The following is a 23,355-nucleotide window of genomic DNA, read 5'->3' on the forward strand; positions in this document are numbered from 1 at the left end:
TTTGTCAAAAATTATTTATATATTAGTATGTCATTTAAATTTTTATTATAATAATAATAATAATAATTGTAATTAGATAGGTTTAATAGTTTTTTCACTTTTGTTTTTCAATTTCATCACTAGAAGTTTCTCATTTATTTCCGTTTTTCTGAAAAAAGTAAGTCAAATTAATGGTGGTATCATTACATCAGTGACAATAACATTAAATCATGCTTCATTTGAAAAAAGAAAGTGTCACCTGCTAACAGGGATGTTAAAAAAATCCATACTCGTGGGTATCTGTGGATAAAACCCGCAACAGGTACAAAATGGATATTAAAAATGGATACTCGTTACTCGTGGGTACGGGTACTTTTTATACCCGCATGTTAACGGGGATGGGTACGGTATCATAGTATTCGTATCTGTGGATATCCGTACCCGCTAAACTTACCCCTTGACATTTTTCTTTCTCTTTTTTTTGAAATTGGACATATACATCAAACCTTATATAGACCATGACGTTTATGATATGTCTGTTGTCAAATGATGGAATCAAAATAAGAATATTTGACACGTGACAATTGAGGTTTATTATTTGTTTATTTTGTTTATTTTTCAGTATTCAATCGGAGAAAGTGGGTGGGTTTGTTGATCAAAACACTAATTAAAGAATTTCCATCGTGTTGAATGTCATTTTATATTTACTTTTACAATTATTTGGACTTGTATCAACTTGAGTTTATTTGAACTTTATTTAAAATTTATGGCAGTGATGTATTTTATTTTATTTGAATTTATGATTAAATATTTATTTTTTAAATAATTTTGCAAATACTCGCGGGTACCCGTGGATACCCGCGGATATGAAAAAAAATAGGTGAATACCCGCATAACGGATACTCGACGAATATGGGTACGGGTACGAGACAAATATTTATCCAGCGAGTAGGGTACGAAGGAACTACTACCTGTATCCTACCCGTTCCGTTGACATCTCTACCTACTAATAACAACAAATGTCACCTATTATTGTAATAACATTGTCACAATAAATTCATGAAAGATATTACTAACTACTTTTTAAAAAATAAAATTAGATTAAATTAATATATTCAAAATAATGAAACAAAAGTTGAAAAAAATTATTTAAACCAATTATATATAAGGTTCAGTAATTAAAATATTAATAAATAAAAGTCAATACAGTTTTCTAAATAAAAAACTCATAAGTGACAAATATTCTGCCATTGAGAAGACAAGATTATAAAAAAAAGGAGAAAATAATATTTTGTATGTGAAACAGACTTGGTAAATATTATGCTAAATTTAAAGTACTATGTCAATTTTTTAAAGACATATATAACACATCATACATTATAAAAGTATACATAGACGTCACTGTAACAATATAAATATCATATATATATATATATATATATATATATATATATAATATTACTTTCAAGACCATAAATGATTTTTTATCTGTTGATTTAATGAGTGGCTTGAACAGGTATCTGAGAATGCTTTATAGCAAAGTAAATGATAATTTAAAAAAATCAAGAACTAATTATTTAAATTTTAATATTTGTAGACTGTAACATTAAATGTGTGCACGAATTATCTATTAAAAATACATTGCTTTTAGAAATTAGTGAATCAAATTAAAATATTTTCCAATATCAATATACATACATAACTTTTTAGTTTATAAATATAATAGCTAAATCGGTGTTAAAAAAAATCGAAACTGGGTTGATAAGACAGCAATTAGATGTTATGGATGGCCTACTTGTCCGACATTTCAAAGACGGTTGGTGAATTGGTGTCCTTGTTCATGGCCTGCACAGGCTGGAACATGTTTGTGTCCTAATTATGCAGCAACAAAAATTACATGTTCTCTAATAAGTTTATTTAATCGCAGCTTAAAGAAATAATTGTATTTTTTTATCACATATTGCTTTAGATATAAATTAGAAATAGTGTGAGAATATATTGATAATAGTTTCAATGAAAAATATATATTTTTAATTCCATGATTGTCATATCTTTAACTATGTTGTCATATCCTGTAAATTATTCTGTTATTATTTTTACTATATGCCATTGGGCTTCTTTTTTTTACTCACCATCATCTTATATACAAAACAACAACAAAACGTTTTAAGAACATTAAAGAATCTTAAATGTAGTATATTAGATGTTTTTCTTAGTTGTATATATAATAAATGTAGTTCATGTAATTATTTGTTTTAATTTTCTCAAAGAATAATATAGTTTTTTAAAAGTAAACTTGGTATTCTATGTATGCACCTATGATACACCGGTACTTTAAATTTAGGTCACGTATCTGTATCTGACATGTATCTTGTCCGATATTTTAGGATACTTTAACTAGGGATGACGGCCTGCATAAAGCCCGCACATCGGCCACCCACTCTGCCCCACACAATTTATGCGGACTGCAATCACTGGTTTGCCCCGCCCCGCACTTAGCCTGTGGGCCCGCGGGCTAACCCGCTTTTTTTAAAAAAAATTTATGATAAATCTTTCTATGTTTAAAAATTAGGAAACTTTAAGAAGTTCACAAAATTAAGTAAAGACTTTGGAAAGTTGGATGATAAATTGATAATTCAACATTTTCATCATATTCATATTCATACTATGACATACACAATGTATTCTTTAAATTTTAAATTTTAGCACATTAAAAAATACATAATACTTATTTTTTCCAGTTATACAAAAATTTGAAATGTTAATATAAGAGTTCATCAAAAAAATAATTAATATATACAAGTGCAAGTTTTTTTTTATACGGGCTACGAGCTTATGTGGGCCTGGCCACTACAGGCCTGCGGGCTCACTACCCTGACCCGCCCCGCGTTTTTTTCGCGGGCCTGTGGGTTGACCCAACAGGCCATGCCCATATTTTCATCCCTAACTTTAACGATAATTATCAATGAAGTATCTAGTTTATAAAGTCATAGTACACTGCAATAAAATCTTTGAATAATGACAACAAATAATTAGTCATTATATAGTGACCAATTTGATCACTAAAATAGTTCCGAAAAATTATAATTGATCTATAAATCGATAATTAAAATAATTTCAATTATGAATTGGTTTTTAAATTTGTCATTAACATTAGTTACCAAGTTTTGACTACCATAATAATTGGTTTCTTATTAGAAAATTTGGATTCACACATTAACAATCATATATTTATTATGTTTGTAAAAATTATTGTAAAACTTTCAATATTTATATATCACGTATCTATCACGTATAATATTCTATTATTTTAAAAATAAATATATATATCATATACGTGTTGTATCCGATCTACGTATCTATGCATCGTAGGTACTGATATAAATGTAGCAAATCATTTAATGATTATTTTATTTTTCTATATGCCTCTTGATTGGACTTGAAAGTTCTCTTTCTATTGTTAACTTGTTTGAATGTTCATTTAATGTTATTATTGGTAAACCTTAAATGATCAGTGAATAAAAATGACACATTATAGATTGTATATATTTTACAGATGCGGATATGGATTTTTTTTTAAGACACCTATGACTGTAGAGGTATTGAAATTATATTTTATTTAGTTATTTTAAAAATAATTCACTACACATACCATTTTTTTTATACATATTCAGATTTGGGTGGTTTCTAATTGAAGACCACATCTATAAATTAATTATTGTTAGTCTTTTAATTTTTGTTAAAATATTAATTTCGATGACTTGTCATAACTCGGTCTACTGTGAATTTGCACAAAAACGTTAATTAAACAATAAATCATTTCGTAAAACTAAAGTAAATATCAAGTAAAAATAAGTAAATTAATACATAATAAAATATAGAAATAGTTTTTTGTTTAATATGGCTCCGCTTAAATAAAAAATAAATAAACAGACGAGTTTTCACAACAATAAATAAACGTAATTAAATTAATTTGTTTTATTTTTTATTCAAAATTATTTGATTCAGTTATGTTGACTCTTGACTGATTACATAATAAAATGAACAAAAAAAAAGACTCTGTTATTTGTACAAGGAAAACTAAATGGGACCTATTTTCTAAACAAAAATGTATTCCTAGTCAATTAATAGCACAGAATTAAATAGGATTAGTTGTCCATTATTATTCCGCCTTGCTTTCATTTTCATAATGTTTAGTTGTCCATTATTATTCTCCCTCTCTTTCATTTTCATAGTGTTTTTTCTTTGTTCTTACGTTTCCCAATACATTATTATTATATTTCAAATTGTTTCTACAATCAAAGTTATTATAATATAATACAAAATATAAAAAATAATATAATCATTTCTTTTACTTCTGAATGTAAAATTTTTGTAGTACTTATAAACCCCATCAACCATAACTCCTCTTTTTACCACCAATAATAATATTTAGAAAAAAAAAAATCTATAAAGAATGTGTGTGTATAGAATAGTGTTTAGAAAAATTAAGAAAGAGATTTTGTATATTCCAACAAAAAAGTTTAGTACACGTGTGGCATTCCTATTAGGTAACAATGGCTGAGTAAGACATATGGTAGTGGCCAAATTAAGCTTTGCAAATGAGTCTTAAATTGGTATATTAATAATGAGACTTATTGACCACAACTTTATGATATCTCATCATTACCAATTATTATATCAGACAATAAGAGTCGGTAATTATTATTACTCACTTGCACCAATTTCTTCCATTTTTTTTTTCTTTCTTAATTTTCCTTCAATTTGGTTGACTAACTTGTAATAACATTTGTTTCTTTCCACAATTCTATGTCCAATTGCATTTTAATTTCTGTGGCGGCCACCGACTCTCTCCACCCATTTAACTCTTTCATTTGGTTTTTTCATATAATAACAACTTTAAATAATCCAAGCTACTCCTCATTGGTTTCCTTTCCACATTAATTTTATATTCACCATAATAGACCTAATTCATACAAAAATTATTAATTTAATTTTAATTCATTCATCAATCAAACTTAATTAAAGTTTAAATTGGTTTATTCAAAATATACAAAAAACCCTTTTCTCGAAAATTTATTTATATATTAAAAAGGAAATAAATGGTTATATAAAAACAATTCAATATTAACTAACAGAATACAAAACGTAAACTGTGCTATTTTTCATTTTACATTAATACATAAATGTTAATTTTTTTTAATTTAATTTAGTTTACTCAAATAATTAACTTTAAATTTTATCTACTTAACTTAATAAATAGATCTAAATCAAAAGAAGTAATCAACAAACTAAATTTAGTTAATACACTAATAATTTAGTTCATGTGTGATGTGGAAACACAAGTGAATGTAATGTGTTTGGTGGTGGATTTGGTCTCAAATTTGAACCACATAATTAGTCAAAAGCATGCATTGAAAAAAAAAAATATAGACGTTAAAGAATAAGATAGGCATATACATCTACATTCGACAAAATCGTCTCTATCAAAATAATGACCGTTTCTTTTATTTAACAACTAATTTCAAAGAAAAACACAATACTTGTATTTTATATGCATTATATTAGATAATATGATTTTAACTATACTCTAGCCGTTTCACTACTATATACAATACATGTTCTTTTTTATTTAATCGTTATCATTTCTCATAATTTGCTTCTATTTTTTTAATTTAATATTTTGGAAAAACATGATTCACAAAGGGCTCTCTTTCCCCTTGTCCTTTATAATACTTAAAAATGAAAGATTTTTTTTTTCGTTTTTGAGAGTAAAATAATTTTGAAGATAAACTTATGCACGTAATAAACTTAGAAACGTGGGACGTGAATAGTGCCGATCATTGAAAAGAAAATTCTGAATATTGATGGCAATGTAAAAGGTGCGATCTTACTTGTAGAATATATATATATATATATATATATATATATATATATATATATATATATATATATATATATATATATAAAGTTATATTTTATTATCAAATAGTACTCGCATAGTTAAAATTAATATGCTAGCTAATGGTTCTATATACCAACAAAATAGAACATGTTATCAAATACATTAGACGTCTATTTTGGATGTATTTTGAAAGGTCTTTCAAAGTTGTGCCATAAGTCTCTAATGATTAAGATTAGTGTTTTACCGATATTTTTTTTTCTTTTGGTGAAATAACTTCTTAAAATTTTTTAATTTTAATTTTTTTCTTATTTTTTCATTTAAACATGTTTTGGATGAATTGTCATTAAATTGCTTCATCCAGACACACATTTAAAAAAATTTTGACCCTGACAAATTCATGCTTCAAATTGGTATAGAGGTGACAACGAGGATTGGTTCGACCCATATTTGACTTGTAAAATACAGACTCAAAAGTCTGACTCGCCTTGCATAGGTTATGTATGGCCTGTGGACTGGTCCATTTTTTTTTTCATTTTTTATGATAAAACCTTTTATGTTCAATAACTTGTGAAACTTTAACAAATTCACAAAATTAAGCTAAGATTTTAGGGAATTGAATGATAAATTGATAATTCATTATTTTTATTATATTTATATATTTTTTACATGCGCCGATGAATTCTATAAATTTTAGTACATTTTAAAATATATAACATTTTTTCCATTCATACAAAAATTTGGAACGTCTATACAAAAGTTCATAAAAAATTTAACCAATATACAAAAGTGCAAATTTCTTTTCTTTATGGCACGGGCTAGATAGATCGTCCTGCATCTGACACGCAAGCAATAGGTTAGGTGGACCGGAATGTAGACTCCACAATTTTTTTGGGAAACCTACGGAGAGACCCACTGGACCAAACCCATGATACCACCCCTAAATTTGTCTCCCCACTCTTTCTCCGTCATCTTCCTCTGCTGGTTATAGTTCTCATGAACTCCCTCTCAGTTTCCTGACTTTTTTTCACTTTCCCTTTTTTTTTTCATATTCATAACAATTAATTAGATATACAAAATCTTAAATTTCCTAACTTGAAAAAACCACCAATTTCCGGGGGTAGACGAGAAAAAGAGCAAGTGGGTGGAGACGAATTGTGAATCAACACGAAAATCGCCATGTAATAACAAAAGGAAATGAGTCATAAAGTTGTAAAGAAGGTTGTGCGGTATAAGAGAGAAGAAGATGGAAGTGGAAGAAAGAATATAATTTAGGTTTTTATTAATTTTTTTTAGGGTAAAATGGTTATTTTATCATGTTCATGGATGTAGAGAAAAAGCATGACGGTGCAGAAAGCATTGTCCCATTTTTAGATTTAAAAATATATTATAATTATATAATTTAGAAATATATTTCAAAAATTTTAAATTATATAATATGGAATGCATTTACAGAAATTGCGTAATGTGAAAGTGAAAATATATTACAAATTAATTGAAATATATTTTAAAATTATGCAATTCAAAGATGTACTTATACAATCTATAATACATTTTTATATTACACAATTTAGAAATATCCTTTGAATTATATGATTTAATATAAGTTTTTTATCACCTAATATAGAATAAATTTTGAATTATATTATTCAAAATATTTCCAAGTTATGAATAATTTAAACTTTTTCCATATCAGCCAAGTTGAAAAAAGAAAAGGGATAAATTGTCTCCTACTAATAGTCGGTCATTTCTTCTTCAACCTCCATAATTTCTGTACTCGTATAATTTATTTTAATTTAGAACGTAAAATTTGGAATATAAAAATTTATATTTTGGATAATATATTTTGAATACAAAATAAAAGAAAGCATTTTGAACTGTATAATTAAAAATACGTATTTTGAATTGTGCATTATAAAATACATGAAGTTATTTTTCAGATCTTACATTTCAAAGTGCCAAATAAAAAATCCATTTTAGATTATATATTTTAAAATATAAAATTTACATTCTAAATTCACAATTCAAAATACAAGAATTTTTGCGAGTACAAGACGAAATCTATGGAGGTGAAAAAAGAAACTGCCCTAATAGCCTCTCTTCTAAAGTTAGACTCAAATTATGTCAGACTCAACGATAAAAAAAAATGAAAACAAAAGGCTATTGCTTCCAACAATTTATAATTACTAACTGCACTCTCACAATATACAATATAAGAAAAGAAAATTCAAACATTCTTCAATGCACGCCACACCACCATTACACTGATCGCTACTGTAGTCCATCATCACCATTATTGCAGAGGAAGAGGAAGATGAAGAGTAGGACATGAGATATTTCTGGGATGTATTTCATGTGGAAGAATCATATTTTGACTATTTTTTTTATCCATTTTAATTCATCACTTTTATCTTTAAATTATTTTTTATTTGATTAATTACTCTTTTGATTTCTGTTTTGTTCAAAAATATTAAATTGGTTCTCTAATTTTTTTTTTAAATTTTAATTTGGTCCTGATTTATAAAAAAATGATGCAATTTGATCATTTTTGTTAAATTTATTGAAACAAATCAAGATTTTTCATCAAAATTGAAGTTGTCAATAAAAATTATATGATTTATTGATGTAATTAACATATTCATAGTGTCATTTTTGATGAAAAATCATTGATTTATTTCAAAAAAATTTAATAAAAAATGACTAAATTATATCAAAATTTTAAAATTGGATCAAATTGAAACTTAAAAAAATAGAAGACTAATTTAAAATTTTTGGAAAAAATAAGGATTAAATAAGTAATTAAATATTTTTTTATTTTTTTTAGTTATATAATGTGATAATTTAAGATTAATTGGAACGATGGATAAAAATAATAATCAAAATATCATCGTCTTTCAAGAAAAAATGCCGTGACACCCATTCAAGAAAAAAAGACGTATTTCATGTGTTCTGAAAAATTCTTTTCAAAATATATTTTATGCAAGGGTGTTTCAAAAAATTTATTAAAAAAAAACATTATATAGATTGTAGAAAGTTTATTTTGAAAATCCCATTTCAGAAATTTCGAAATATATTTTATTTTATCCATTTTGAAAATTAGAGCTGTCAAAATGGATAATCTGACCCGACTCGACCCACCATGGGTTGATGATTTAGTGAGCCAATCCAACCCGACCCACTTTTTAGCGAGCCAAAAAAATTTGAACCTGGCCCAACTTACCACGGGTTGGCGGTTAAACGGGTTGGTTCACTGGTTCACTTAATTAAAAAAAAATATTATTTTTTATTTTTTTTCCAGTCAAAACTAAATTGTAATTCTAATTAAAATCTAAATAAACTTTAATAGAATCCAAATACAAACCAAAATAAAAAAAATTACAAATTATTTGTGTTAGATAAAAAAATAACCTAACATGACCCAAATAGCTCAACTTAATAAAAAATAAATAAAAACACTTGTGTGATTCTTTTATCTGCGGGTTGGTGAGTCAACCCGGATGAGCCGGATTAAAAATAAAATCGTATTAAAATTTATAAGAAATTTTAATCCAACCCGATCCGAACCCGTGGTGAACCAGATTGATTCGCAAGTTTCAACCCATTTTGACAGTTCTAGCAAAAACTACACCCCAAAATTTGATTTAAAAAATTCTATTCGGAAAACTTCGTACTACAAATTCTAGGTTTGGAATTTCGTTCCAAAAACTCTTGTTTTGAAAAGTAAAAGTCACTTTTCTTTTGGAGGATAAAACAATCATTTTCAAAAATTTGAGGGGTGCGCGAAGGTGCAGGAAGTAAAAGCCGAAATAAAAAAAAAGAAAAATACCAAGAGTCCGTAACCATAAACCTTGCCCTTAAACCCCTCGACTCTGAAAGAGTCATCGCGGCAAAACCATGGTGAAGGCCTACCTCCGATTCGAGCCGGCGGCATCGTTTGGAGTGATAGCCTCGGTGGATTCCAACATATCATACGACAGCTCCGGCAAGCACCTCCTCTCTCCGGCACTCGAGAAGATCGGCGTCTGGAATGTGCGGCAGGGCCTCTGCACCAAAACCCTAACACCTTCTACTGCGTCGCGCGGCCCTTCCCTCGCCGTCACCTCCATTGCCTCCTCCCCTTCCTCATTGGTAATGAACTTCGAATCTCGATTGTGCCGCGTGAATTTGTGACTCTTAAACTGTTTTATGGTTGTGTTGCAGATTGCTGGTGGTTACGGGGATGGTAGCATACGGATTTGGGACTCTGATAAAGGAACGTGTGAGACTACGCTAAATGGACACAAGGGAGCTGTCACCGCTCTTCGTTACAACAAGGCTGGTTCCTTGCTCGCCTCTGGTAGCAAGGATAATGATGTTATTTTATGGGACGTGGTTGGTGAGACTGGGCTCTTTCGCCTTCGTGGTCATCGTGACCAGGTTTGGTTTTCTTACCTTTGGATTAGGTCCTGTTTGGAAAGACTTTTCAGCAAGCACTTAATAGAAGAAGGAAAAAGAAACAAAATGAATCAAACTTATGTAAGTGAATGAACTTATGTACATCAGCTTTTAGAGAAGTTACGAGAAAGATCTTATATAAAAGTTGAAGTAGGTAAGTTCATTTTAACTAATGGGAAAATTTTAATTCATTTTACCTTCTTGTTTTCTTCTCTTGTGAATACTTATTTGGAGGTTTATTTGAACAGGGCCTTAATATAAAGAGTTGTATAGGTTTTGGATAATAAGGGAATAAGGCATAATGGAACGATTTTTGACACAGTCATCTTTTTGATTTCATTCTAATATTTACCTGAAAGGAGATTGTTGCTCTTCCTTTCCCTCCAAAACCTTCTGTCTCAAACTTACCTTGGCAGTTTCGTTTATGTGGTTTTCGTTCATTTTGGGCAGGTGACTGATGTCGTTTTCTTGAATTCTGGGAAAAAACTTGTGAGTTCCTCCAAAGACAAGTTCTTGAGAGTGTGGGATCTTGATACCCAGCACTGTATGCAAATTGTGGGTGGACATCATAGTGAAATATGGTCCCTGGATGTTGATCTGGATGAAAGGTATCTGGTCACTGGTTCTGCAGATAGTGAACTTCATTTTTATGAAATCAGACACGAGTCTGTGGATGGGAACTCTGTAAATGGTGATGAAGAATCCTCCATTCAAAACAAATGGGAAGTGTTGAGGCATTTTGGTGAAATTCAGCGACAAAGTAAGGATAGGGTTGCAACTGTGCAGTTCAACAAGTCAGGAAATCTGCTAGCATGCCAAGTTGCTGGAAAGACTGTAGAAATATATCGTGTATTGGATGATGCTGAAGCAAAGCGCAAGGCAAAACGAAGGGTTCACCGCAAGAAAGAGAAGAAACATAGTAAAGAGACTTTGGGCGGAGTAGAAAATGGAGATGAGAATAATGCTAACAAAGGAGATAATTCTTCTGTCACTCATGTGCCCACAGAAACAACTAACCCTGCAGTTACTGTGCCTGATGTTTTCAAGCTGTTGCATACTATTAGAGCTAACAAAAAGATATGCTCCATTTCTTTCTGTCCAATCACTCCAAAAAGTTCGATGGCTAGTTTGGCATTGTCTCTGAACAATAATCTTCTTGAGTTTTACACCATTGAACTTGGTGAAACCAGAAAAACGCTTGCTATTGATCTTCAGGGGCATCGTTCTGATGTTAGAAGTGTCACGCTTAGTTCAGACAACACTTTTCTGTTGTCAACCAGTCACAATGCAGTAAAGATTTGGAACCCAATTACTGGTTCTTGCCTAAGAACCATTGATTCTGGGTATGGACTGTGCAGTTTAATTCTTCCCACTAACAAGTATGGGCTTGTTGGAACTAAAGATGGAACCATAGAAATTATTGACATTGGAAGTGGCACTTGTGTTGAAGTAATGGAAGCTCATGGTGGTTCTGTTCGCTCAATTGCTGCCCTACCTCATAAAAATGGTTTTGTCACTGGAAGTGCCGATCATGATGTAAAATTTTGGGAGTACCAATTGAAGCAAAAACCTGGTCAAGTATGTCCATCACCTTCATATAATTCCCTTTTCCTTTTCTTTTTAAGAAAAAAAAATTGTTCTGTTTTCAAAAATACCCAGAAATTTAACCTTTTGTTTGGTTTTATCTTATACTGCCTATAGAGCATAGGTAAAAATCTAAAAGTTCTTTTTGTTTATAATAATTCAATATTTCATTGAGAAGTTCATTTGTATTTGTCTTTATGTTTTATATTTAATTGATAGAATCAAATACTTAAACTGTAAACACAAAACTGTTTCCATGTAGATATGTACATAGAAACTACTGAATACTCATAATGATGACGGTGAACCCATTAAATCACTACCGGTACAAGAAATTTAAACTAATAATATTCCATATTTCCACTCTCATACTAAATTTATCAATAACTAACTTAAACTTACATTATAAAAATCAAATAAAAAATCATCTCACACCTTCTATATAGATGCACTTAACCTATGTTCTCTTTAATAACTTTTTCTCTGGTGGTACTACTCCAAAAAGGTGACAGAAGATGTTCTTATGTTGTTTATACTGGATTTGTTTTTGTTTTCTCCCATTATTTTTTTTTCTAATTCATGTGAATGTGCTCTACCACCCTCTCTTTTCCAATTTTCTTATACTTTTATGTGTCCTCTAATTAGTTCCAAGTTAATACATGCCAAATCATCTTAGTACAAATGGTTATCCAATTTGTTTATTTAGCAACTTCTTTTATTTTGTTTCAGGCTACTAAGCAACTCGTAGTGTCAAATGTCAGTACCATGAAAATGAATGATGACGCTCTTGTTGTTGCAATTAGTCCTGATGCTAAATATATTGCTGTTGCTCTATTGGATAGTACTGTGAAGGTTAGATGCCTTAATCATTCCTGTTCTGTTTATAATCTGTGGTTTCCAAAAACTCAAAACTAACTTGCAGGTGTTACTTTGTTTATTGACGTTTTTTTTTTGTTTCACCGTTTACCATTTCTTGGCGACTTGGGAACCTTTGCATCATTTCTATGTAGTGGCATAGAAATTGAGGACACTGCACGCACACTTGCAAAAGGAGAATCTAAGGAAATGAAATAGGAACAACAGAACAATTGATAATTACATTGAAAAGCCATTATTTTACTGGATATTTGGTATTGCAAAAGAATAGTACGAGACAATTTTATTTGATAAAATGATATGCCTCCTTTCAATATTTAATATTATATATAGGTTGGCTTTTCTAAAATAAAAATCCTTTTTCCAATAAAGTTACCCTGTGCTCATCTGTACGTCAGTGTTGGCTCTGGTAATCAACCTTATTGAGGTGGCAGTTCTAATGTTTGAGTTGGATTTCTTTAGTGGGGAACTTAATTAGTATTTTGATGAGAAGAGTTGAGAGTAGGTATTGGTATCAAAAACATCTTCTTACATTGTGACAATTCAGTCAGGAGATGTTTGTCGTTCATAGGATTTGATAATTTGATATACATATTTCTATTGGCTTTGGAGGCATTTGGAAGATTATGAAGGTTCATTTTAACTTAAGAAAATAGATTTCAACTCCCATAAAATAAGTTTTTTTTCTTAAACTTATTTCAATAAGTTTCTCAGTGTAGCTTACCCAAAATACGGTGTTTGTGTTTTTCCAAGAAGCTTACCCAAAATAGTTGCATAAGAGCTTATTGAATAAGAACTTAATAATGCTTTTTATTCAAATGCATCTGTAGTTTGAATGCTATTTTGGGAATATAGTGAGTGATACAGGTGAAAGGGATATGTTAGTTAATTGTACTTTTACTCATGCTGCTTTTCGTAGCAGATGCAAAATTCTTGGTGTGTTGGACAACTATGTGAGCCTTATTGAATGTTGGGTACTTTTACACTATGAGCTCTTGGTGGCTCTTGTATTTATGCATTAGTCCTATTTTACGGTTTCGAGTGTGTTTTAAATAATTTCATTCATCATTCAGGTTCACTTTGCAGACACGTTCAAATTTTTCCTTTCATTATATGGCCACAAGCTTCCTGTTCTGTGTATGGATATCTCATCAGATGGAGATTTAATTGTGACTGGCTCTGCAGATAAAAATTTAAAGATCTGGGGTTTAGACTTTGGTGACTGTCATAAATCCATTTTTGCACATGCTGACAGGTGCTACATAATATATTAGTACTTATAATTATTTGCTGTTCTTTATTTCTTTTCTTAACTGGGGAGCCTGGATGAATCTATATTTGAATTATATTATGCTATTTATGTGGCAGTGTCATGGCAGTGCAATTTGTTCCCAAGACACATTATGTGTTCAGTGTTGGAAAAGATCGCCTAGTAAAATATTGGGATGCTGATAAATTTGAGCTGCTCTTGACTCTAGAAGGACATCATGCTGATATTTGGTGTCTTGCAGTCAGTAATCGTGGGGATTTCATTGCCACTGGGTCTCATGATCGTTCTATCCGACGCTGGGATCGCACTGAAGAGCAGTTTTTCATTGAGGTATTCACAACTTGTATGAGATGGCCTACACTTGTTAAAAGCAGGACAAAGGGCCCATGCCTCTAATTTTTTACAGGAATACTTTTAATTGAATTTTCTTCATTTAATTTATGTCACTGGATTAAGGTAGAACATTTGAACTGCAGGAAGAAAAGGAGAAAAGGTTGGAGGAAATGTTTGAGGCTGATCTCGACAATGCATTTGAAAACAAGTATGCATCAAAGGAAGAAATACCGGAGGAGGGAGCTGTGGCTTTAGCTGGGAAACAAACCCAGGAAACCCTTACCGCAACTGACTTGGTTATTGAAAGATTAGACATCGCAGAAGCTGAAAAAAAGCGCATTGCAGAACATCAGGTTTACATTTGTTCCCTTGTAGATGACCTGAATCTAACATGCATTTTCTGAAAAGTTAAACCTGAAAACTTGCTTGCATAGTTAGTTGCATTTTTGCAATAGATGGATACCCATGCATAAACAAATGTGTTTTTAAACAAGTATGCCAGCCTCTACAGTGCACACGTGCTGCTCCCTAATCTATGACTGCCATGGTCTAAATGGTTCTTTTATCTCAAAAGTGAATCTGGAAAACATGCTTGCACAGACAATGTCTTTCTAAACAAGTATGGTAGCTATTCAGTGTACAATTCCTCTGTTGTGGCACCTGTATAATAGAGAACTAATGACTCCTCACTTGATTTCTGCAAGAAATTATCAAATTGTACATGCAGCACAAGTAAACAACTTTGGGCTTGAAAATATGTATACCGGAAGTTCAATAAAGCGTTTTTTTCCAGTAGGTAGGGTTAGTTACATCAAATTACACTTTTGGGTTCTATTGAAAACTTAAATTTCAATAAATACATTTAGTATGGATGATTGCAGAAAATATATTATATTTATCTTGTGAGACATGTAACAGAAAGTGATAAGGAGGATTGTCTTATATATTTTTGTTTTTAGTGCCTAATGTCATTGTTACAATTATTTCATTTTAGATTTCAGGAGAAAAATAAAAAATAAATTTTACATTTGGGTTCTATCAAAAACTAAAATTTCAATTCAATCATTTAGCCGGGATGATTGCAGAGTATATCTTCAGTTCATCTTGTGTGACATGTAACAGAAAGTGCAATGGAAGATTATCTTGCATATATTGTTAATTAATGCCTAATTTCATTGTTGCAATTATTTGAATTTGTATTTCAGGTGGAGAAAAATAATAATAATAATGTTGCTGTTTTCCAATCAAATCCGCTTATGAACGGGCTTTCACCTTCTGATTATGTTTTAAGTGCATTTTCAAAGGTTCACACCAATGATTTGGAGCAAACATTACTGGTATGTTTGGGAATTACATTTTTGTTGCATGATCTCATGCACGAATACAAGGCATTTCAGGGTACTGCATTTAGGCACATTCCATTTTTTGTTGTCAATATCTTAATCTCATTTTTAAACCATTGCTTTGGTATGCACTAGCCTATTGAGTTGGTTGAACTTCTTGATTCATTACTATTTCTGCACGTCACATTTATGATCTCTACTAGTTCTTTTTTCTTAGTTTTTTATGTATATATTCAACCATTTATGGAGAAAGTTATTGAATCTTGACCTTTCTATATGGTATCCGACTTGGTTAAATTTCCTCACCAACTCTATTTGGTTTTGAATATTTCATCCTCAATCATAATAATATTTCTGCAAATCATATTTAGTTTATAATTTGTTGAAAGGCAAAATGGTTAAAGGGCTCATTTGGGTACACAACATGGCTAAGGACTTATTAAGTACTTAAACTTGAGAATGAAAATATGAGAAAGGATGCGTGGTGATAATTGTCTCTCAGCCGTTCATGCCTGTATGCCCGCGCACACACATCAAAGATACAAAAGGGAAGATATAAAAAGACAACACGAATTACAGTAGGTGACAAATAGGTACAACAAAACATATCTTTTCATCTTTCCCGGAGTTGGTCAAAAGATTAGTTCTAAGCTATTCTAATACCTCCCAAGACGAAAATGCAAATTGTATGTACCAAAATTTTAACACAAATTGAATTTAAGGTCCTCTTAAGGATTTATTCAAAATATTTGCAAGATGATTATTTTTGCTGACAAATTTAATGCACATTCCTTGGAGGACACCTCAAACAAAATGACAATTAACTTTTATATGTTTGGTTATGAAATACAAGATTGGAAGCAATGTGTATTAGTGCTAGTTTATCACAATACATTCTTATTTGTAGAATTCTACAAAGTTTCAGCTCTTCGAGGAATTGTTTTGTCTACACAAGCTCACAAGTGAGTGACATCATTGTCCTATCCTCAACTTCAACACTAGATCGAACAACCACATTATATTTCTAGCTTTTCCAAGAAATAATATTACATCCAATGAAAAAACAATATCTAGAGGAACATCTTGCCCAATAAGCATCACAATACCTAGACATTTGAGTATTTCCCTCTTCATATATAATTATCAATGTCCTAGAGCCTTTTCTGAGGTATATGGGGATGCAAACAACAACATTCTAGTGAGCAACACAAGCATTCTACATAAACCGACTAACTACTTGAACTACAAAAGACAAGTTAGGTCTAGTAACAATTAGATAAGTTTCTCAATAATATTTTATATCTTTCTGGATCTGAGAAAGGTTCACTTTACTTGGTCATTAATTTTATTATTTGGATCTATAAGACTATGCATGGATCTATAGTCAATCATACTTGTTTCTTTTTCAAGATATTTAAGGCATTGCTGTTTAGATAGTGTCTTTTGATTGAGCTACTTCGATACCAAGGTACTATTCAACACCATGAGATATCTCACATCGATTAGAGATATAACTAAATTATAATATATAAGTGGGTTAAGTTGAGTTGGACTTGAAAGCAATTGCATAAGTGTTTCTCCGGTTGAGATATCTTAGTGGCATCATTCCTTGTGATGACTGAATTGAGAGCACACATTTCTTAGGAAAGGCTTTACAATAAAAGATTAAATTGTCTGTTTCTTTATGTTTTAGCCTAAATTTGTACAATTTAGCTAAATTTTCCAAACTAGACATGTTAAGATTGGTTGAGAGCATAGAGAAATCGGTGTAATTTACAAATGTACAAATCTAGTCTAACATATATCATTACATTATGCAGGCTTTACCATTTTCAGATGCTTTGAAGCTTCTCTCGTACTTGAAAGACTGGACTTCATATTCTGATAAGGTTACCCTTGATATATGAAAAATTACGTTATCAGACATGATGATGATTAAGTTAACAATAATAGATGTATAGAATTTTAGATATTTTTACAAGATACTCTTATTCATGTTTTTTTGATAATTGCAGGTTGAGCTTGTTTGCAGAGTAGGTACGCTGCTGCTGCAGACACATTACAACCAGCTTCTTGCCACACCAGCTGCCCGACCTATCTTGACTGTTTTCAGTGACATATTTTATGAAAGGGTCAAGGTAAATATGCTAGGTTTTTATTTTATTTTTTTAAATAATTGAAGCTTTGTCATATTTGGTACATTAAAAATTTACTGCCAGAAAGCATATTTAGATTTGAATTGATTAATTCATTATGGAAATTGATGATACTTTTGGAATGTATGTTCGTTGTTTGGACATAAATTTTCGAATTTAGATGTATTTCCGTGATACATTTTTGTTGTGAAAGTTTGGTTTAAAAAGTAGATGGGTTGTGGTATGCCCAATATTCAAACTCTTGAAAATTTCCTGAAGAGATAAAATTCGAGCAAAAGATAATAGACCTTTGTGAAGGATGATGAAACACTGGCTAAACTTTACAAAAATTACTCTTCTGATGATTCTTAATTATCTTCTATTCTAATGTTTGAGAGGCATGACATAATAGGGATTGTAGACATCTTATGCATGACACAGCGAGTCCTCAGATAGCATACTATCATATCTAACATAGGTCTTTTACAGACGTACGATGTTTCATAAGAATAAGATATCTCATGGTTATGGGTGATAATCCTTAATCTAAATAGTATTATTTGTTTGTGATCAGAATGAATATGTAGGTAGCCGGATAATTTTAAAATTTAATTTATCATTATCCAGCTCTTATTTTAGTAATATAAAATATTTTCTGCCAATAAAGGCAATTAGGATTTATATTTTCGAAATTAAATATTTTTCTTATTTCGTTATTTCTGTATGGTTAACTGGTGAACTTGATTGTATCGTTGACAACTTGGTGTCTTCACATTTTGCTAGGGATGGAAGGATATCTTTGGTTTTAACCTCGCAGCCATGGATCATATTCAGGTTTGTATAAAAATTCTGCCGAATAGTTTTTCGCCACTGATAAAGACGCTGATTCAATTTTGAAATGATGTTTCAGCAATTGATGGCATCTAGATCAGATGCTCTTTTTCATGATGCAAGATCAAAACTGGTAGAGATACGTGCTCGACAATCTAAACGTTTAGAAGAAAGGTCACACACTGGAGAAGTGAAGCGAAAGAAGAAAAAGACATAAAGTATCGTGTATGTTGGACATGGTTATGTGCTGGAATATGTTAATGACATGAGTATTTCAATCACGGTGGAAAAATTGATGAAACATTGCAGATTCAGAGCTTATTTTTTGTAATATAGCATACATGTTGAAGAAAAGAAGATGTTGAGTACAGGTTCGATCACCAGAAAAGCGTATGACCTTGTCAACACGGTTCAGTTTTAATCAGCGGCTTATATCTTGATGTCAAGATGTCATCATCATTTTAAAGAGTTAGTTTTTCACAGCATACTTTTACTGATTTGGGTACCTCAGAAAAGGTCGACATTTCCATGTAATATGTGTGAACATTATAAATTTTGCCTGAATTTAATTTAATTCATTATACACCTTTTTCTGATACCCTTTATGTACCATGTTAGGGAGTAAACTTTTCCCCGTTAACTTAAGTGCATCGCCTGTTAAGTCGATAAATAGGCACTTGTGTCTATATATTGTGACTTGGAAAATAAAGAGCTTAACTTTTGTTGAATGTAATATTTTATGTGATGCATTACTCTCAACAAAAATACATGTTATCTATTCCCCAAATTCTCTCCTAGATTGTTTTCCCTATATAAATTTTATATTTTAATTTCGACATACTAGAATATTATAATTCTGAGACTTGTTTTATTACAGGAAAAAGGTGAATTGTGAATGAGTTATTGTATCGTATTTGATGAGCAAATTTTAAAAAAAATGTTACATTTTGAATTGATAATGTGACTAACTAATTTTAATCTCACTATTAATGCATGATTGTATAATCAAATATTTTATATCACATAGTACTAAAAGCTACTAGTTATCCAAATTTAACCATAAAAGGAAAATGGTATTACACCTAATTTTCTAAACCGCAAACAAGGAGTCTGTGGAATGAGAAATGCGAGGACATGCCCTTATTTTTCAATTGAAGCTCTAGAGAAAATATTTAGGAAGGAGAAAAGCTTAGTGTAAATTCTATTATAGAATTTGTGAACAACAAACTAAATTATTTCAGCAAAGTAAAAAGTTAACTAAATAGATTTTACATCATTTGACAACTAGCGCAGAGAATAAAACAATAAAAACTAAAACAGGCTAATTTAAATATATATTAATTAATTAAATTCCATAGCTATATATATATATATATATATATATATATATATATATATATATATATATATATATATATATATTAACAAAAACACAAATATGATAGAATGTGTCAGTGCATATATGTTATTTTTTATTTTATGTGATTTTCTTTATTATTTGAAAATAAGATAATTAAATATAATATTTATTGTACTAAAACAGTATGATGAATTAAAGTACTTACAAATTAATTGTGTATACAATGTTAGCATTTTTTTTTTAATTTAGGTTGTGTTTTTGTTTTTTTAACTTTTCCACATTGGTGTGTTCCCTTCGTAAATTTTGTATTGTAATTTTGAAAAATTATTAAAAATAGAATCGGAGAAGAATTGGTGTACACAAAAATAATAATACATAAAAAAAACTATTATTGATATTTCATGTCTTCATTTTTATTTTTCTTTTCTGAAAAATAAATCAGACATGTCTGGAAACAGAAAGTAATGTAGGAATAATGTTTATCTGAGCTGAACTAAATCTCTACGCAGAGAAGTAATCTAGTGACTTCATAGACAGAAGGAGGAAGTTGCAGAGAAAGATCTAAACGAAGTTCTTGCCAACAAAAGTTTGACCAAATTTCCAATTACTGGGAGCAATCCAGCGAGAGGTAGAGTACCTGCGATCACTAGTTCTCACTCTGAAACACAATGCCTCTCCCAATAACATGACATCAGTTTCCCATTTTTGACCCCAATTTCGCTTCAATTTTGTCCAATTCCTGATTTTCTTGTCACCCTTCACCTGCACTTCTGTGACGTCTCCAGCTCCTCCAACATTCCACACTGATACCAGATTAAAATAAGGATTCCCGGTGATTGTGAAACGAATCCCTCCATTCTTCTTGCACGGTACCCTGCAAAAATGTAACACTCCTACGCTTAAATAAATATCACTGGAAAGGTTTTTGTACCATTCTAACTACCACCTTATGCAAATATATGAAAAGCATTTCTACGTAACCTGCGATAACTGATTGGGACTATGCCAGCCTTATACTCTGCAATTTTGAGATATGCAGGTTTGGCCAAATCAAAGTGTTCGCGTGGTGGGTTGCACCATCCTCCATTATCACCTGGCTTATCATAGTTAGGAGGGCAAAGGTTGGTTCCCGTCACAAATATCGAGGATTCCCCTGCCTTACATCCCGCACCATAATTTATGCATTTGATCTCGTAACATGCACCGCATGTCTGTCCATCCTTGAACAGAACTGAACTCAGTGCTGTCGTGTCTAGGCCATACCCATCCCTGACCACATCATCGTACCCACAAGCTCCACCTGCATGCAATGTAATCAACTTTCATTAATTAACAAGATACTAAACAACTTTCTAATGATGCACCTGTTGAGTATTTGGAGAGAGATTCATCCAAATATATAATACTAATAAGACATGAGTCAAACCCACACATATAAAAGATGGACACTATTCTCGACCTAAAACCTTAATACAATTTAGATTATTTTTGATTTCCAACAACATCATACTTTAAATTGAATTGGGTATTGTGTTTTATAATTTATGATACTTTATCTATATTTATTAATTAAGTATCTAATATATATATTCGTAGTAATTTTATGATAAAAATAATTTATGTAATAAAAGTAATAAAAATAATATATTTATTATATTTTTTAAGAATTTTCGTACACATATCGAGCATCTTGACTTATTGGTATATGCATTATATGAATTAGAGTTGTCAAAATGGGTAACTCGGTCTGATCCGACTCGACCCATCACGGGATGATCATTTAGTGAACCAATCCAACTCGGCTCACTTATTAACAAGCCAAAAAAATTTGAACTCAGCCCGGTCTACCACGGGTTGGTGAGTTAAACGGGTTAATTCACGAGCTCACTTAAAAAAATACAATTTCTTAATTTCTTTCAGTCAAAACTAAATTATAATTCTAATTAGAATCTAAATAAACTTTAATACAATCCAAATACAAAACAAAATGACAAAAATATAAATTATCTGTGTTGGTTAAAAAAAACAACTTAGGATGACCCAAATGCAAAGACCAACTTAACGGAAAACACTTGTGTGATCCTTTATTTACACCAATCCGGCTTATCACGAGTTTAATTTGAGTGAGCTGGGTAAAAAATCAACCCATATTGAAATTTCTAAAAAAATTTCAACTAAACCGGACCCGAACCCATGGTGAGCCAGGTTGGCTTGCGGGTTCCAACCCATCTTGACAGTTCTAATGTAAATGAGTTTTTATATCGACACATTGTATCTTATTTTGGATATGGTTAAAGAATTTTAGAGTGAAGAGCTTTGGATATAAGTAACGAAATGAGGTAAGAAATTGTACCAAATGTTTGGGAGTCTCCTTCATAGAAGGTAGCAAGAGCTTCTTTCCATCCAGTAGGCCTAAAAATGGGACGATGGTGTCTGAGTTGAGCTTTGTTGTTATATTTGTTGGTGTTGTGGGCAGCAGCATGGACATTAGGAAGTGAGAATGCAACAAGAAACAACAATGTTGAGGTTAGGAGTGCTCCCCAGAGGAAAGCCATGCCAAAGCTTGAGATTTGGTTTCAGTTCTCTCCGATGAGATGATTCTTTGATGTTTTCCTATATTTTCTCACCTGTATCTCTGTGTATATATAGCAAAATGTTTTTGGCACGTGTGACAATTTTAATAGGCTGCCACTTTTCAGGAATATTACAGTATGATGACCTGTTCTCTCGGGCAATCTTAAAAAATAGAAAGAAGAATGGTAGATTTAAATCTTATTAAAATTATATATATTTAAATTTATAAAATTATAAATGATAAAAGTATACAACCATAATCATAAGATTATATGAACTACAAGACCGTAAGAGAACAAAATTATAAAATTACATATAGCATAAACGGACAAGACAACACTACAACAGTTAAAAATAAATAAATTATAAGAATTCATTTGAAAAATATAAATTTTAATTTTTAATAAACTATAATAAGAACTAAGTTAAAGGTTCATAAATTTATGGTGAAGTTAAAAGTTAATTAAGACAAATAAAAAACTTGTTAATAATTATTTGAACAAAAATGGTATTGCAAACATACGCTTTAATTAAATTTTAAACTACATATAATTTTTATTCACACACTGCATGGAAGATTGTCCCTGGTTGTTGAGTTAGATTAGAGCTCTTAAGAGTTAATTAAAATTTAATGTATGTTTTAATGCCACGTCTTTATTAAATAAAAATTCGACCTTAATTAAGTTCTAGTTTAATATATAGTACTTCGTTTGTGCGTTATTTTTTCAATAAGT

General features: G+C 30.7%; 2 protein-coding genes across 2 annotated transcripts; one reads left to right on the forward strand and one right to left on the reverse strand.

Moving 5' to 3' along the window:
• The first annotated feature begins 9,704 nt into the window (after positions 1 to 9,704).
• Positions 9,705 to 19,285, forward strand: LOC114184891 (transducin family protein / WD-40 repeat family protein). The gene is made up of 12 exons (XM_028072279.2): positions 9,705 to 10,009; positions 10,082 to 10,297; positions 10,766 to 11,893; positions 12,629 to 12,751; positions 13,849 to 14,030; positions 14,144 to 14,375; positions 14,522 to 14,731; positions 15,584 to 15,715; positions 17,542 to 17,610; positions 17,737 to 17,859; positions 18,640 to 18,690; positions 18,767 to 19,285. Exons 1-12 carry the CDS (start codon positions 9,776 to 9,778, stop codon positions 18,902 to 18,904), a joined length of 2,838 nt encoding a protein of 945 aa, XP_027928080.2. The 5' UTR covers positions 9,705 to 9,775; the 3' UTR covers positions 18,905 to 19,285.
• Positions 19,286 to 20,509: 1,224 nt separating this feature from the next.
• Positions 20,510 to 22,602, reverse strand: LOC114162431 (expansin-A16-like). Its single transcript, XM_028046323.2, has 3 exons — positions 22,401 to 22,602; positions 21,029 to 21,347; positions 20,510 to 20,921 (listed from the first exon to the last, which is right to left on the reverse strand). The coding sequence occupies exons 1-3, from the start codon at positions 22,600 to 22,602 to the stop codon at positions 20,609 to 20,611; spliced, it is 834 nt and encodes a 277-aa protein (XP_027902124.1). The 3' UTR covers positions 20,510 to 20,608.
• Between the last annotated feature and the right edge of the window lie 753 nt (positions 22,603 to 23,355).

Source organism: Vigna unguiculata, chromosome 1 (genome assembly GCF_037176805.1).
Source record: "Vigna unguiculata cultivar grain cowpea cultivar isolate G323 ecotype 2 chromosome 1, ASM3717680v1, whole genome shotgun sequence".
NCBI classification, from domain to species: Eukaryota; Viridiplantae; Streptophyta; class Magnoliopsida; order Fabales; family Fabaceae; genus Vigna; species Vigna unguiculata.